The following is a 16,194-nucleotide window of genomic DNA, read 5'->3' on the forward strand; positions in this document are numbered from 1 at the left end:
TGGTTTTTCACTGGGTTGAGAGGCAGGTCTATTTACAGTTGCCCAAGGCACTGATTAATAAGGAACTCTAAAAACTCATGAAACAAGATGAAGAAAATTAAATTTGGCATAGATTTTCTCAAAAACTCTCTTATGTTTGCTTTGAAATACTAATCGGAGAATCTTCTTGAAGGTTTTGGGGGGCATGGTGTTGACATATGATCGATCATATCCAGTAGCAACAACTGGCCACCTAACTGCCTTCAGAAAGAATGGGCCAAGTTAACTGCAGGACTTCTGGTTTACTAAGTTGAGTTTGCAAATTGGGACCCTGGTACCTAAAGTCCTGTTTCTCTTCAATGCGAATCTCAGTTTCTCACCCAAATAAATATTAAACAACTATTTAAAGGGTATCACCCTGGGGAGGAGCTATGTCATCTGCTTGACCCCTCTGTGTCTTGGGTGGATTGGTCTTTGCTTAAACAGTTCATGGTAGAAAATAGAATTTTAGGCTCTAGGTGTTAAGTTACATATACCCCAAATTGTTTCACATTTCGGAATAAGTGGAAACATTAAGGACTTAAATATTTTCATATTTATAGTTTTTAAAAATGTATATAGATCAGTAGTCAAGCAAAAAGGATGAGCATTATTGCTGTTACTAAAGAAATATTCTGAAAGTCATCTGCTGCTTACTTTCCTGAATTTATCTGCTAACCTGGAAACAGCAGTCAGGTACATGAGTTCTGGCAACCTGGCTGTTTAGGTGGCTGGTTGTAGCAAAGTTCCCTTTTCAACATCATACAACACTGGTGACTTAGTTGCTTTTTTGGTATTATATATAAAATATGAAGTGATAGATGAGGTTTCATTTTATGAGCCAAAATGGCTCAAAGCATAGGTAAGATACTGTCATATAATTCTGATTACTTTCATTTTACAAAGATGTAAAGCTAGAGAATCAGGCCATGACAGATAAAATATATCTAAAAATGCCTTGTCATGTTACTGACAGTGTCACAAGCACACACATTTCATCAAGCTCTGTGCAGTACCTTTCTCCTCAATAATTCATTGGTATTATGTGTTGGGGGAAGTCAGGGACCCCGAATGGAGGGACCAGCTGGAGTTGTGGCAGAGAAACATAAATTGTGAAGATTTCATTGACATTTATCAGTTCCCAAATAATGCTCTCAAAATTTCTTATGCCTATTTTACTTTAATCTCTTAATCCTGTTATCTTCTTAAGCTGAGAATGTACATCACCTCAGGACCACTATTGTAAAAATTGATTGTAAAACGTGTGTTTGAACAATATGAAATCAGTGCACTTTGAAAAAGAACAGAATAACAGCGATTTTCAGGGAACAAGGGAAGATAACCATAATGTCTGACTGCCTGTAGGGTCAGGCAGAATAGAGCCATATTTTTCTTCTTGCAGAGAGCCTATAAATGGACATGCAAATAGAAGAGATATCACTGAATTCTTTTCCCAGCAAGGAATATTAATAATTAATACCCTGGGGAAGGAATGCATTCCTAGGGGGAGGTCTATAAATGGCCATTCTGGGAGTGTCTGTCTTATGTGGTTGGGATAAGGACTGAAATATGCCCTGGTCTCCTGCAGTACGCTCAAGGTTTTTTGGGTGGGGAAAAGATCCCGCCCTGGTAAAATTGAGGTCAGACCAGTTTTCTGCTCTCGAAACCTGTTTCTTGTTGTTTAAGATGCTTATCAATACAGTATGTGCACAGCTGAACATAGACCCTCATCAGTAATTCTAATTTTGCCCTTTGCCTTGTGATCTTTATTGCCCTTTAAAGTATGTGATCTTTGTGACCTACTCCCTGTTTGTATACCCCCTCCCCTTTTAAAGTCCTTAATAAAAACCTGCTGGTTTTGCAGCTCAGGGGGTACTACAGATCACGGACCTACAGATATGTGATGTCACCCCTGGAGGCCCAGCTGTAAAATTCCTCTCTTTGTACTCTTTCTCTTTATTTCTTAGACCAGCTGACTCTTAGGGAAAACAGAAAGAACCTATGTTGAAATATTGGGGGTGGGTTCCCCTGATAATTATGTGGCTCTGATTAGAATCTATAAATAATACTTGTTATTCATTTGAATATCCATATTTATGGCACCATTTCATAATGTGTAAAAAAAATCAAAACAGCTGCAAAATAATTAAACAATTGCACATTTCTTCTGTGATCTGTTAATCTCTCATCCTCTGGGCCCTGGTAAGTATGCCAGATATTAATGAGAATCAGGAATGTGTTGGTTAAAAGAGAATGGAATTTTATATTCTCTTTCAGAATGGCTGTGTCATTTTTACATTATTCATGCCCATCTTAATTCAAACTGTGTTTATCTGTTAGTATTTTCTAAGTTTCTCTATTTTAAGAGTGACACACTACTATTGGCATAACAAACAAGACCCTCAGTCTGTGTAGGCTTTTCATTTATGACAGTTTTACTGACATTTAACTTACATGGGCATTATTTAAAGGTTGAATAGTGCATGTAGAACCTGCTGACCTGAAGTGGAGGGGACCTCGTGGGCAGGTAGTGTGAGCTTTTGTATACCCCATTAAGTTGGGAGTTAAGTTCCCCTCCCAACTTTGCTACTGACAGCTTTATCTCAGACAGGAATCACCTCTGCATGTGATTCACTTACTTATTCAACAGATAATTGTGGAGTGCTGACTGTGCACAGCAGGGATAGAGCTGCAGATGAAATAAACAAATATCCTTGGCTTCACGGAGCTTATGTCATGTCAGTGAGAGATAGGCAGTAAGCAAATAAAATAGACAGATAATAAATATTCATTTAGCGGATAGTGATAAGTGCAATGAAAATAGCAAAGCAGGGAAATGGAGAGCTTTGGGAGGGTGGGAGTATGGTGATAAGAGGTGCAATTTTAGGCAATGTTGCTCAGGAAAACTTACTGCAAAGCTTACATTTGATCCATGAGGATCTGGAAGTCTGGGAGGTGAGGGAGAGCCAGATATACTGAGCATCATGTCGTAATTGATTGAAGTGGAAAAAGAGGTCATGATGGGATCAGTACTGCAAGCAGTTACTGTTGCCAAGGTAAGGAGTGTTAGTTGGGGGGGGCCTGATGTAAGGGAGGGATAGAGGGTCTTACTGGGAACTAGCTCTATCTCAGCTTCTGGTATCAGTTTATTCAACAAAGATACCTGGAAAATTATCAATTTATTCCTTTAGCAAACACTTATTGGTGCCTATAATATGCCAGGCACACTGCTAGATGCTGGGTTATGGAAATGAATAAAACATACTACTGTCTTCAAGAGACTCAGCATAATAGAGGTCCAGACATAAACACAATTAAATTGCTGTAAAATGTGATCAATTTACAAGGCATGGAGCTAACACAGAGAAAGGGGAGGAATTCATCTTATCTGGCATTATTAGGGAAGGCTACTAGCAGGGAGGAGGTAACTGCTGAAATTAATTTTGGAGGAAGAAGAAAAATTTGCCATGTAAACAAGGTGGGGGAAAAAGGCAATTCAGGTGGAGTGACAGCCAGATGCACCATGTATTAGAGAGAGTACAGCTGGCTTAAGGTTTCTAGAAAATAAAATGGGAGAGAAGGTAAAATGGATTTGAAGGATTTTTAGGAAGTAATATTGGCAGTATTTAGTGATTATTTGCATATGAATGGCTAAGTTGACTGGAAGGCAAAGGCTTTTGGACTTGGAGACTTAGATAGATGATATTACCACCAAAAAAATAGTGCATATGCAGTCAAATGCTCTACCCCGAGCTATATTGCCCGAAAAAATAATGTATATGAAGGAGGAGTGGTAGAAGTGGTGGAGAAGGAGTTAATATTGAGATCATTTCTTATGTTGATTCAAGAAGTTCATGGCAGTAATTTTCTTTTGAGTGGAAATGAAAACAACTTTCCTTATGTAGTAGATAATGTGATTTAGACTTTTATTCAGTGGTGTGCTGGTAAATTGGATCCCTGAGAAAGAAAAAAACAAACTAACAAAACCATTATTTGTAGAATCTGCTGATTCTTGTGGTGTAAACACTTCTACCAGATGTCAAGCTAATCATAGTTTATCTGCTCACACGCCACTGTGTCTCATCTCTTGACAAGTATTTGCTGAGCTTTCACTAGGTGCAAGGCATGCAGCTTTGTGCTGGCTGTTTCTTATTTACTTCTCCATATCTACTTTCCACTCTCTTCCATCCCAACTCTTCCCAGGAGAGACTGCTTTAACAGTGGCTACTTTCTAGCTTCCTGTTGGATTCAACCAGTGGAAGCCACCAGCATGAGATCAGAGTGTAGGAGGATAGGCAGTTTGGGTAGTGATCCCCTGGTTGTCTTTCTGCCAGGTTACATGGGTTGACTGCAGCCCACTCACTGGAAGAGGCCACAACCCCTATCAAGCAGCCTTCCCCATACAACTATCTCTAAGTTCCAGAAAATTCTCTTTCCCCTTGTCTCTTAAACCTAGAGTGCTAACAGCTCCCTGCAGCAGCCTACTGTACTACCCCATGTTGGTTTATCTAAACCCTGCCTGTACCTTTTCATTCTGTAGGAGATCAGAGCCCTTTCATTAAACATTCTGCAGTGAACCTGCTTTAGTGGCTCACCTCTTTTCTGGTAAGATGACTCTTACAAATGAAGAAAAAGAATGACACACTCCTGGATTTTAGAGTCAGACCAATGTGACCAAAAAATATCCCAACTGCTTGAATTATTTATCTTCTGATGGGAGGCAGTGACACATGTAAAAATTCCCTTGCACAGCTTTCCATCCCCACATTTAGTGGAGTAGAAACCAAAGAAGCCTCTTTCCTGTTTCTCTCATACCCTACTAAGCCTAACCTCTTATATGGTCTCTTGAGGTCACAGAATATGCTGACATAGGAAGCCAATGCTGTTCGCTTATCATAGAGAGAACAAGCCATCTATTATTATTTGGGTTTTCCAGTAGTGTTGTCATTTGTTGATTTATGTTCCTGTGTTATCTGTTGCTCATGGATTGTGCAAGGAGGTCAGATAGGCAAGATATTTGGGAGCACTGGGCTGGAGTCACAGTATTTGACTATGAAATCTGTTTAGGCTTCAATTTCCTCATAATGCAAAAGGAGAAAATGGGAGTAGATTATCTTGGAAGATCCTTCCAGCATTAACACTATCTTCACGACTAAGTAAGGTCTGCAGCTCTGGGAGCTGCCTGTGACTGATTTTGGAGTATTTTTCACTGAACAGCTCAGCATAACAAAGACAAATTTAGGAATGTATTTTTAAAAAGATTATTGTGTGAGTCTTGTCGATGAATAGGACATCAAACTCAGTAGCATGCCTTTGACAATGTGATGTGTCAAGAAAAGTGTGTTAGTTATATATTGCAAACTGCCATAAACCTATCAGCTTAAAGCAATACACTTATATTATTACACAGTTGCTGTTGGTCAGAAATCTGGGAGTGGTCCAGCCAGGTCCTCTGCTTTAGGGTCTGTCATATAGGTGAAATAAAGATGTTGGCAGGGTTGGGGTCTTATCTGAAAGCTTGACTTGGGAAGGATCAACTTCCAAGCTCATGTGATTCTTGGAAGAACTTAGCTCATGTGATTCTTGGGAGAACTTCAGTTCCTTAAAGGCTTTGGTTGGAGGGTCTTAGTTCCTAGCTATTAGCCAGAGTCAACCTTCAGGTCCTTGCCATGTGGGTCTCCTCAATATGACATGTTGCTTCATCAAAGCCAGTAAGGGAGAGAGTCTGTTAGCAAGACAGAAGTCATAATCTTATGTAGACTAATGATGAAATTGACATTCCATTACCTTCTGTTGATTGGGAGCAAATCACTCAGGCAATCTACATGCCAGAGGAGGGCATTAAACAGGGCATGAATACCAGGAAGCAGAGATCATTGGGTCCATCTTAAAGTCCACCTGTCACAAAGATTCTGTTTTTTTTTTTCTTTTTCTCTCATGAATAAAGAGTTTTAAATTCTGAGTTTCCTAATATATTTAAAGATTAGTTTATTTGCCAAAAGTAAAAAGTGACAATTAAATGCAATGTGGGATCCTAAATGGAGATTCTGGCAAAATTCAAATAGGGTCCTTAGTTTAGTTAAAGGTATTGTATCAATGTTAATTTCTTGGTTCTAATAATTATACTATAGTTATGTAAGATGTTTACCTTAGGGGAGTCTGGATGAAGGATATATGGAAACTTTCTGTACTATTTTTATAACTTTTCTGCAAGTCTAACAGTAGTTCAAAATAAAAAGTTAAGAGAAAAGTGATTTATAAAACTTAAAAATCCATTAACCATATAAGCCTGCCTTATGGCTGACTTATTTCATAATTTAAACGTTATGTCCTTATCAGAACTTGTTTTTTGCAGATAAAATGTATATACTAATTTGTATATATACTATAACAAAATTATTTGAAGATACATTCTCTAACATTTTTATAGATAAATTGTACAGTTTTTGGTAGATAAATAATTTTACACACCCTTCCTAGTGAAAACACCATAAAAACTTCACTGTGACTATATAGTAGTATTATTTATACAGTTATCAAATGTTTGAACAAATAATTATAGAGGAGGTATAAGAGCTTTCTGCTTTAACTTTAGTTGAAATGTACTAGGTACTTTTGCACAACACCAAATGCACTTCAGACATCAATTTAAAATAAGCATTCTTTCTAAAATAGTTTTTAGATAGCTAAAGTGGACTCCTTCCCTGTGTAGAGCACTGTTTTAAAGTCATCAATCTGTTTGTTGCTTGGATATGGACACATATTCCAAAATAGTGTGGCCTGTCTCACCACACTGTTCTATGTGATGAAAAGCAAAATGCTTCAACCTTCCATAAGCAGTTGAATTTTATGCAATGCAAGAACAAATGACTCCTCATTTTGCTGTTTGAAAGTGTTGCTAGTTATTAATACACCATCACTATTTCACATATATCTTGGTCCAGCAATTTAAAGCTTATGGGTCTCAGTTGGTTACACCTCTTAAGAGAACTATTTGGAAACACTGTAGACATTTTTCTTAGGCCCTATTTTTAGAATGGAGGGCCTAATGGTATTTTAATGTCTCTACATATTCCCAGAACAAATCTTGAGAAAAATGCCTGTTACCTTTTGAAATTTAGCAAAGCTGGTGGGATTACCAGTGCTCCTCAGAGAAACATTGCCTTAAAGAATGAATTTTGACTTACAGAATGTTAGCAGTAAAAGGACTATGAAAAATGATCCAAACTCCAGCTCTTCCAAAATCCTCATTTTTCTTTTTTTTTTTTTTTTTTTTTGAGACGGAGTCTCGCTCTGTCGCCCAGGCTGGAGTGCAGTGGCCGGATCTCAGCTCACTGCAAGCTCCGCCTCCCGGGTTTAAGCCATTCTCCTGCCTCAGCCTCCCGAGTAGCTGGGGCTACAGGCGCCCGCCACCTCGCCCGGCTAGTTTTTTTGTATTTTTTAGTAGAGACGGGGTTTCACCGTGTTAGCCAGGAGGGTCTCGATCTCCTGACCTCGTGATCCGCCCGTCTCGGCCTCCCAAAGTGCTGGGATTACAGGCTTGAGCCACCGCGCCCGGCCCTCATTTTTCAAATAAGAAACTGATTTTTAGCATGAGTGAGCTATTGACCCAAGATTCAGCAGTGGAGGAGTGGCCATGTGAAAGTTGCAAGGTGGTAGACTGAGGCTTTCCTGTAGAAAATGACCCCTATAAGAGTCAATGACAATGATTCCATTTCTGAATTAAAGACTTAACTTTAGAACTTGAAGACAATCTGCTGGCCTCCTGCATGAAACTTCGTTTTTGTTACCCTAGAAGATTCTAAGAAAAGATGTAGAATGATTAAAAAAATAAAATAAAATAAGTCAGTTCAGAAATGAGGAAAGGTCCAGGAACCACTTGGGAGAATTGGGCTCCAGAGTGTTATTCAGTTTGCAGACATCTTTCTCATCTTCAAAAAATGTTGAATGTTTTTTTCCCCTTTAAATTGTATCTGGAGTTTCATCAGTTAGAGATCCATTACTCCAGTAAGCAGTCTTCTTTTAATGATGCAAAAATCTCTGGGAGGGTTAAATGTTCATTTATTATTATGCATTATTCTGTGTTTTTTTCATCTATTTTCTTATTTGAAAGCCTAATTGAGATTAGCTGTAATTGGGAGTGCTGTTTTGATTGAGGATAGGGAATAATATGTTTCAAGCACTCTGGTAGAGATGGCCATCTAGGTGGAGTGCTGGCATCGGGGTGATCTCAATGGCATTGGGACCCTGGGACCTTGGTCAAGAACTAGGAGGCAAAGAAGGAACACCAATGACAAGCCTAGCTTGTTTTATAGCTTTACTGTGGGCTGGCTCACACCTAGTGAAGAAAGCAGAAATGTATTTACCCTTTTCTTGTGTTCCTTAGCCCCTGACAAATACTGATTCAATGCACATTTGTAGGCTTTTGTAAAATGGAGATCTCACCCATAATGTATATGATGGTGCCATTCACAAAGTGCATATCAAGATTTGCACTCTCGGCTGGGTGCGGTGGCTCATGCCTGTAATCCCAGCACTTTGGGAGGCTAAGGTGGGCAGATCTCCTGAGGTCAGGGGTTTGAGACCAGCCTGGCCAACATGTCGAAACCCCGTCTCTACTAAAAATACAAAATTAGCCGGGCGAGGTGGCGCATTCCTGTAATCCCAGCTACTCGGGAAGCTGAGGCAGGAGAATCGCTTGAAAGCAGGAGGCGGAGCTTGCAGTGAGCCTATGGTGTCACTTCAGTCCAGCCAGGGCAACAAAGCCAGGCTCCATTAAAAAAAAAAAAAAAAAAAAAAAAAAAAGATTTCCGTTGTGCTTGCAAGACATGCATTCATGAAATTAGTACTTACTTGTAGTACAGTAGTAAATAGAATAGATCCTGGGTCAATCTGCCCAAGTTCTAATTCCAGCTCTGACCCTCATTCCCTCAGTGAACTTGGACAAATGTCTTATTTTGTGCTTATTTTGTGCTTCTGTTTCCTTATTTGTATATTGGGGATGAGTAATAACACCTATTACTCATCCTGTTCTGAGAAATCAGTGAGGTGATGCATGTGTGGCACTAAGAGCAGCGCCTGGAGAACATAATTAACTGCATGTAGTAATTTTATATTCTCCACATTCCTTAACTGTATATCTTAATTTTATTTGAGAAAATATATTTGCTAACTTCTCTGAGATAAGATTCAGGACAGGCAGGAAATATTGAAAAACAGTGTTATTTAAGTGATCCTTTCTTAGTCCTAGAAATATCTAATATATTTCAGGTGTCTTCTTTATACCAATAAACTTGCCTGAATGAATTCATATTTTATATGCTGAAGCTAAATCTTTCAAATACAAAACCTCTTCTTCAACATCTTCACTATTGAAATTGGTTACGTATTAATGTATGTAGACAATTATATGACGATCAGTATTCTAAAAGATATTCAGTTTTAAGGTGACTTTCTGAAAGGAAGGTAAAATATTTTTATCTGAATGTTGAGTTCCCTTTTTCCGTTTTTATGTACAAAGATCTCTCCCTTAACATTATTTTACAGACCCTATTAGTTTCATTTGATCTCAGTGGGTGGCATATCCCCTTATATTTTTGTAATCTGTAGAAGTATGAATGGGGTATTGTAAATGTGCTTGTTTGATCAAGGAGTTTTAAAAGCCCAGCTATTAGGTCCTTACAAGAGAAGAGACAGGGAGAGTAGGTAGAATGTGTCCTGAAACTTGAAACACCAGGATTCTATTCCTGCTTCTGCCAGTGGGAGCTGTTTGACCTCAAATCCGTCCTAGAATCTCCCTGGAACTATCTCATATGAAGGATTTGAATAAGGTATTGTTTAAGGTTTGTTACATATCTAATATTCTGCGATTCTGTGATATCTTATTGGCCCTACATTTGTGAAGTGTATGCTTTGGTTTAACTGAACCGGGTATTTTCTTTCCCAGTTTCCTTAAAACTATTTGAAATGCCTTTAGCAATTGACCAGCCAGGGTGAGAGATGCAGCCTTTAGCTGTAAAGTAGAAACAATTACCTGGGTCTGTAAGGAAACAAGTCCATGGCCTTGACTTTGTTAGTATCCTATCTCCATCCACAGAGCTATGGATCTAGGACTGTTTGATGGCATGTCAAGTGAATAAAGATAAGCTCCAGGGGCATCATTACTCATACTATTAACAGATAATTGTTTGCATTTTTTTTTATTTTGCATATGACAAACTAGAAATCTGAAAAGATAAATAACTGTACAAGGTCCAAATTGCCACTCGTCTCTATAATGTTCCTTTTCTAGGGAGACTGGGGAAGTTAATAATGGAACAGCTTACTCTCTGCTGCTACTCAGAGATGCTTGAATTTCTCAAAGGGAAGATAAAAGTACAAGAATAACATATTTTTGACCTACTTCTGCCTTTGCAATTTGAGGGCCTTCGTTTCCATGTTAATTTTTCCCTTTTGATATTAAATAGAGCTCTTTTAGGCTGACAACTGTATATTTTAGCCCAGTAAATATTAAACAAATTATTGATGAATGCTCCTACAAGAAATAGACGGTGTAGATCTAGCTATTTCTTCTAGAATCAAGACAATAGAGTGGCTAAAATCACTGTCATAGGACTGAATGTAAAAATTTAAGTTGCTGACTATAGTAAGTATAAATTAAGATAATATCACAACACGGGCTAATTTTAATTTCACTATTATTTCAAAACCTATTCTGTAAAGACATTAATTTTCACCATTCTCTTTTTTTTTTTTTTTTTTTTTTTTTTTTAAGTCATGGACTTCTGCCCTGTAGGTCCTTCTGTGAGGCTGCCAAAGAAGGCTGTGAATCAGTCCTGGGGATGGTGAATTACTCCTGGCCGGATTTCCTCAAATGCTCCCAGTTTAGAAACCATACTGAAAGCAGCAACGTCAGCAGAATTTGCTTCTCGCCTCAGCAGGAAAATGGAAAGCAACGTAGGTGTCTGTGTTTCATTTCATTTTTAGAAGATTTTATTTGAGTATGCCATTTATACAGGAATGGATATAAATAATAAGTGTACAGTTTGATAAATTTTAACCAAGTAACAAGATCCATGTAACCAGAACCCAGATCAAGGAACAGAATATTAACAACATCCCCAGAAATGCCTTCAAGCCCCCTGCCTGTCGTATCCCACTCTTCCAAAAGAAACCTCTATCCTTACTTCTATCACCTTAGATTTGCTTACTTCTGAACTTCATATAAATGCAAATTATACAATATGTAACTTTTTAAAACCTGTCTTCATTTGCTCAGCATTATGTTCAAGAAATTAATTACATCTTCATATTGTGGTTCATTCATTCTCATTGTTATATAGCATTCTAATATATGATTAAAACAAAATATATTTTTCCATTCCACTGTTGATGGACATTTGAGCGGTATCCAATTTTCGGCTATTACAGTGATGCTATTACAATTCTTGTGCATGTCTTTTTTTTTTTTTTTTTTTCTGGAGACAGAGACTTGCTTTGCCACCCAGGCTGGAGTACAGTGGCATGATCTCAGCTCACTGCAACTTCTGCCTTTTGGCTTCAAGCAATTCTCCTGCCTCAGCCTCCCGAGTAGGTGGGATTATAGACACACGGCATCACGCCCGGGTACTTTTTGTATTTTTAGTAGAGGCACGGTTTTGCCATGTTGGCCAGGCTGGTCTTGAACTCCTTACCTCGTGATCCACCCACCTCAGCCTCCCAAAGTGTTGGGATTACAGGCATGAGCCACCATTCCTAGCCTCTTGTGCATGTCTTTAATTGAATATGGTTATATTTATTCAACAAAAAAGTTTTCTAAAGTAGTTGTACGAATTTATGCTCTTACTAGCTCCTTACGAAAGTTGTAGTTGCTCCAAATCCTTCCCAATCCTTAGCATTGTCAGTCTTTCTCATTTTAACAATTTTGATGGGAGTATTGTGAAATACCTGTCCAAATATTTTGCCTGTTTTTTGATGGTCTGTCTTTTTGGCCTAAATTTGTAGCTTTGTATGAATTCTGGATACAAGTCATCTGTTGGATATATGTATTGCGAAGATCTCATGCCCTGTGGCTTGCCTTTCTACTCTTATTAGCATCTATGATGGAATAGGAGGTCTTAATTTTAATGGGTCCATATTATCAATCTTTTCTTTGGTGTCTTTTTTTCCTGTGTCTTAAGAAATGCTTGCTTACTCCCAAACACAGAAGTTTTTCTCCTATGTTTCTTCTAGAATCTTTATTGTTTTGGCATTCAGTTTTACATCTACTATAATTCTGGAATTAATTTTTGTGCATGGTGAAAGGTAAAAGATAGGAATTAATTTTTTCTATGTGTATATTCAATTGACTCACTGCCATTTAATTATTTAGCAGACAATATTTCCCTCTGCTCTGTAATATCACTGCTGCTATCAATCGAGTAATTACATGTATATCTATTTTTGAACCCTCTAATTGACAGAATAGAATTAAGACAATACCACACTATCTGGATTACTATAGTTTTATAGCATCTTTATATTGAATATTATATGTCCTCTATCTTTGTTCTTCTTAAAGATTGACTATTTTTGGTCCTTTGCATTTAATACAAATTTTAAAATCACTGCGTAATTTCCACAAATGCTGTTTTCATTTTTGTTTTGTTTTTAAATTGGGACTGCATTAAATTTATAGATCAAATTCAGGAAAATTTCTTTACAACAGTGAGTTTTCCAACCATAACAATGATATACTATGGTAATATTTAAGTAAGTATTTTCAGTGAGGCATTTTTTTTTTTTTTTTTTTTTTTGAGACGGAGTCTCGCTCTGTAGCCCAGGCTGGAGTGCAGTGGCCGGATCTCAGCTCACTGCAAGCTCCGCCTCCCAGGTTTACGCCATTCTCAGTGAGGCATTTTAAACTTTCTCTCAATTACATGTTACAGGTTTAACCATAGAGATCTTGCACATCTTCCCTTAGATTTATTTGTGGTCTCTGGTGTTTTTGATGTTATTGTAAATTATATGTTTTTAAAAATTTTCCTTTATTTTCTGTTTTTATGTATACAAGAAATTTGATATATCACTCAACAATTTTTGTAGTTTGTCTGTAAATCCATTTGAATTTTCTAAGTACACAATCATGTCATCTAAAATAATGACAATTTATTTCCTTCTTTCCAGTCATTGTACTTTCTGTTTCTTCTATGTCAGAGAGAAGGTTTTCAATATTTCACCTTTAATTATGATGTTTGGTGAAGGGATTTTAGGATACTCTTGATCAAATTAAGGAAGCTCTTTCTATTTGTAGTTTGCTAACACTTTTAAAAAAAATCCTAAATGGGTTTTGAATTTTATTATTTTTTTCTATATCTATTAAGATGATGTATTGTTTTTCATATTATGCTAGTTACCTTTTAGAAATGCCAGCTTTATTGAGATCATTCACATACTATAAAATTCATCTGTTTGAAGTATATAATTAAGTGGTTTTTTAGTATACATACAGAATTGTACAACCATCATAATCATCTATAATAATTTCAGAATGTTTCATCACCCTAGAAAGAAACCTACACGCATTAGCAGTAAATTGCCATCCCTCTCCTCAGCCCCTGGTAAACACTGATTAACTTAGTTTCTATAAATATGACTATTTTGGACATTTAATATGAATGAAATCATACAGTACGGAACTCTTGTGACTGACTTCTTTCACATAGCAAAATATTTTCAGGGTTCATATATGCTGAAGCATGTATTATTAGTACTTCATTTTTATTGTCAATTGATACTCCATTGTAGGAATATACCACATTAAAAATCCATACATTAATTGAGGAATATTTGGACAGTTTTCACTTTTGGACTCTTATGAATAACGCTATCTGTATAATATTTGTGTATAAGATTTTGTGTTTTTGTGTGAACTTGCAGTTTTAATTCTCTTGGCTATATACCTAGGAGTAGAATTGCTGTGACTAGTATTAACTCTATGTTTAACATTTTGAGGAAATGCCATTCCTACAAACAATGTATGAGGTCTCCAGTGTTTCCACATTTTCACCACACTTGTCTTTTTTGTTTATAGCTGTCCTAGTTGATGTGAAGTGGTATCCCATTGTCGTTTTGATTTGCAGTTTGCTAATGACTAATTATGTTGAGCAACATGTCATGTGCTTGTTAGTGTTAACCATTTGTATGTCTTATATTGAGAAATATCTATTCAAATACTTTGCGCATTTTAAAATTAGGTTGCCTCTTTAAATTGTTGAATTGCCAGAGTTCTTCATATATTTTGGATACAAGTGTGCCTTTTAAGATATATAATCTTCAAATATCTTCCTATATTCTTCAGGGGCTGTTTTCATTTTAACAACAGTTTTTGACTTTGAGGAAGTCCACTTTATCTGTCTTTTCTTTTGTTGCATATGCTTCTAGTGTATGTATTTTTAAAATTGGCTAATACAAGGTGACTAATTATTTATTCATTTGTTTTCTTTTAAGATTTTAATAGATTTAGCTCTTATATTTAAGTCATTGATCCATTTTAAATTAACTTTTCTGTATGTTGTGAAGTAGGAGTTCAACTTCTTTCATTTGCATATGGGAATTCAGTTGTCCTAGTATGTATTGCTGAAGAGCTATTCTTTCCCCCTGAATGGACTTGGTGCCCTTGTTAAAAAACAATTGGCCATAGATGTATGGGTTTATTTCTGGACTTTCAATTCTATTTTATTGATCTATCTATCTTTCTTGATTACCACAGTTTGCAATACATTTTGAAATTATGAAGTGTGTGTACTTTAACTTTTTAAGGTTTACTTTAGCTATCCTGGATACTTTGCATTTCTGTATACATTTTAGGATTAACTTGTCAATTTCTGAAAAAAAATCAACTATAATTTTGATAAAGATTACATATGTATATATACCATTCAATCTTTGCTAAAAGAGTTGGAATGGCTATACTAATATTTGATCAAATAGACTTTAAAACAAAATTGTTACCAGAAAAGAGGAGGGATTTTTTTAATGATAAAGGGTCAATCCGTCAGGAAAACATAACACAGCACCAGAAATACTTAAATCTGACAGAACTGGAGGAAAAATAGACAATTCAACTATAATATTCCACTGTCAATAATGAGTAGTGCTAGGCAAAAGATTAAAAGGGAAATACAAGACTTATAAAGCACAATAAACCAATGAGCTCTAATAGACATCTGTAGTATACTCCACCCAACAATAGAGAATATATGTAACACATATGCACCTAAAATTTTCCATTTTTAAACTTACAATCTATTTGTGTCTCTGAATATAAAGTATGTCTTTTACACACAATATATAATTTAATCATATATTTTTATCTATGAGACAAATCTCTGCCTTTTGATTATAGTGTTTAATTCATTTGCACTTAATGTAATCATGATAAGTAAGTATTTGCATATGCCATTTTGAAATTTGCTTTCTCTATGACTTTTGTATTTCTTGATCCTTCATTACTGACTTTTTTGTGTCAGAAATATTGGGGTATGCCATTTTAAATTTCTTGTTGCTTGGCTATTTTTTTTAGTTATTCTTATTGCTTGCTCTGGAACTTAAAATTAACATCTTAAGTTTTAACAGTCTAGTTCAGATAAATCCCAACTGAATTTCAACAGTATCTACACTTTGCCTCTGTATAGCTTTGTTTCTTCTTCCTTCTTTGTACTATTATTGTCATACAAATTACATCTTTTTGTAATATAATCTCAACATAGGTTCATTGATTATGATTATAAATTATTGATTTATGCAGTTGTTTTTAAAAATCAGATAGGATAATAAAAGATTTATAGAAAAAATATATTTCTTTTGTCTTACTTTTACCTATTTAATTACCTCTACTTTTTATTTCTTCATATGGATTCAAGTTACTGTACACTGTCCTTTTATTTTGTCCCAAAGGACCTCCTTTAGTACTTCTTACAGGGTGGTTCTGTTAATAGAAAATTCTCTCCACTTTTAGTTATCTGGGGATATCTTAATTTGTCTGTCATTTTGAAAGGATACTTTGCTGTATATAGAATTTTTGGCAAAAAAATTTTTGACACTCTTTTATTTTATTTTCAGCACTTTGAATATGTTATCCCACTTCCTTTTGGACTCCTGAGTTTGGATGAGAAGTCAGATGTTAACCTTTCTGAA

At 36.2% G+C, this 16,194-nt stretch overlaps 1 protein-coding gene across 2 annotated transcripts in view; it reads left to right on the forward strand.

Annotated features, from left to right (window-relative positions):
• The window catches only part of CORIN (corin, serine peptidase), a 259,724-nt gene that overhangs the window by 102,281 nt on the left and 141,249 nt on the right, over window positions 1–16,194 (forward strand). For both annotated transcript variants that reach the window (XM_033214755.1, XM_033214756.1), the window contains exon 5: window positions 10,793–10,974. In XM_033214755.1, the coding sequence (XP_033070646.1) occupies window positions 10,793–10,974 (182 nt within the window). The remainder of the gene's footprint in view (window positions 1–10,792; window positions 10,975–16,194) is intronic.

The sequence above is a fragment of the Trachypithecus francoisi genome, unplaced genomic scaffold (genome assembly GCF_009764315.1).
Source record: "Trachypithecus francoisi isolate TF-2019V2 unplaced genomic scaffold, Tfra_2.0 Lachesis_group1, whole genome shotgun sequence".
Classification (NCBI taxonomy): Eukaryota; Metazoa; Chordata; class Mammalia; order Primates; family Cercopithecidae; genus Trachypithecus; species Trachypithecus francoisi.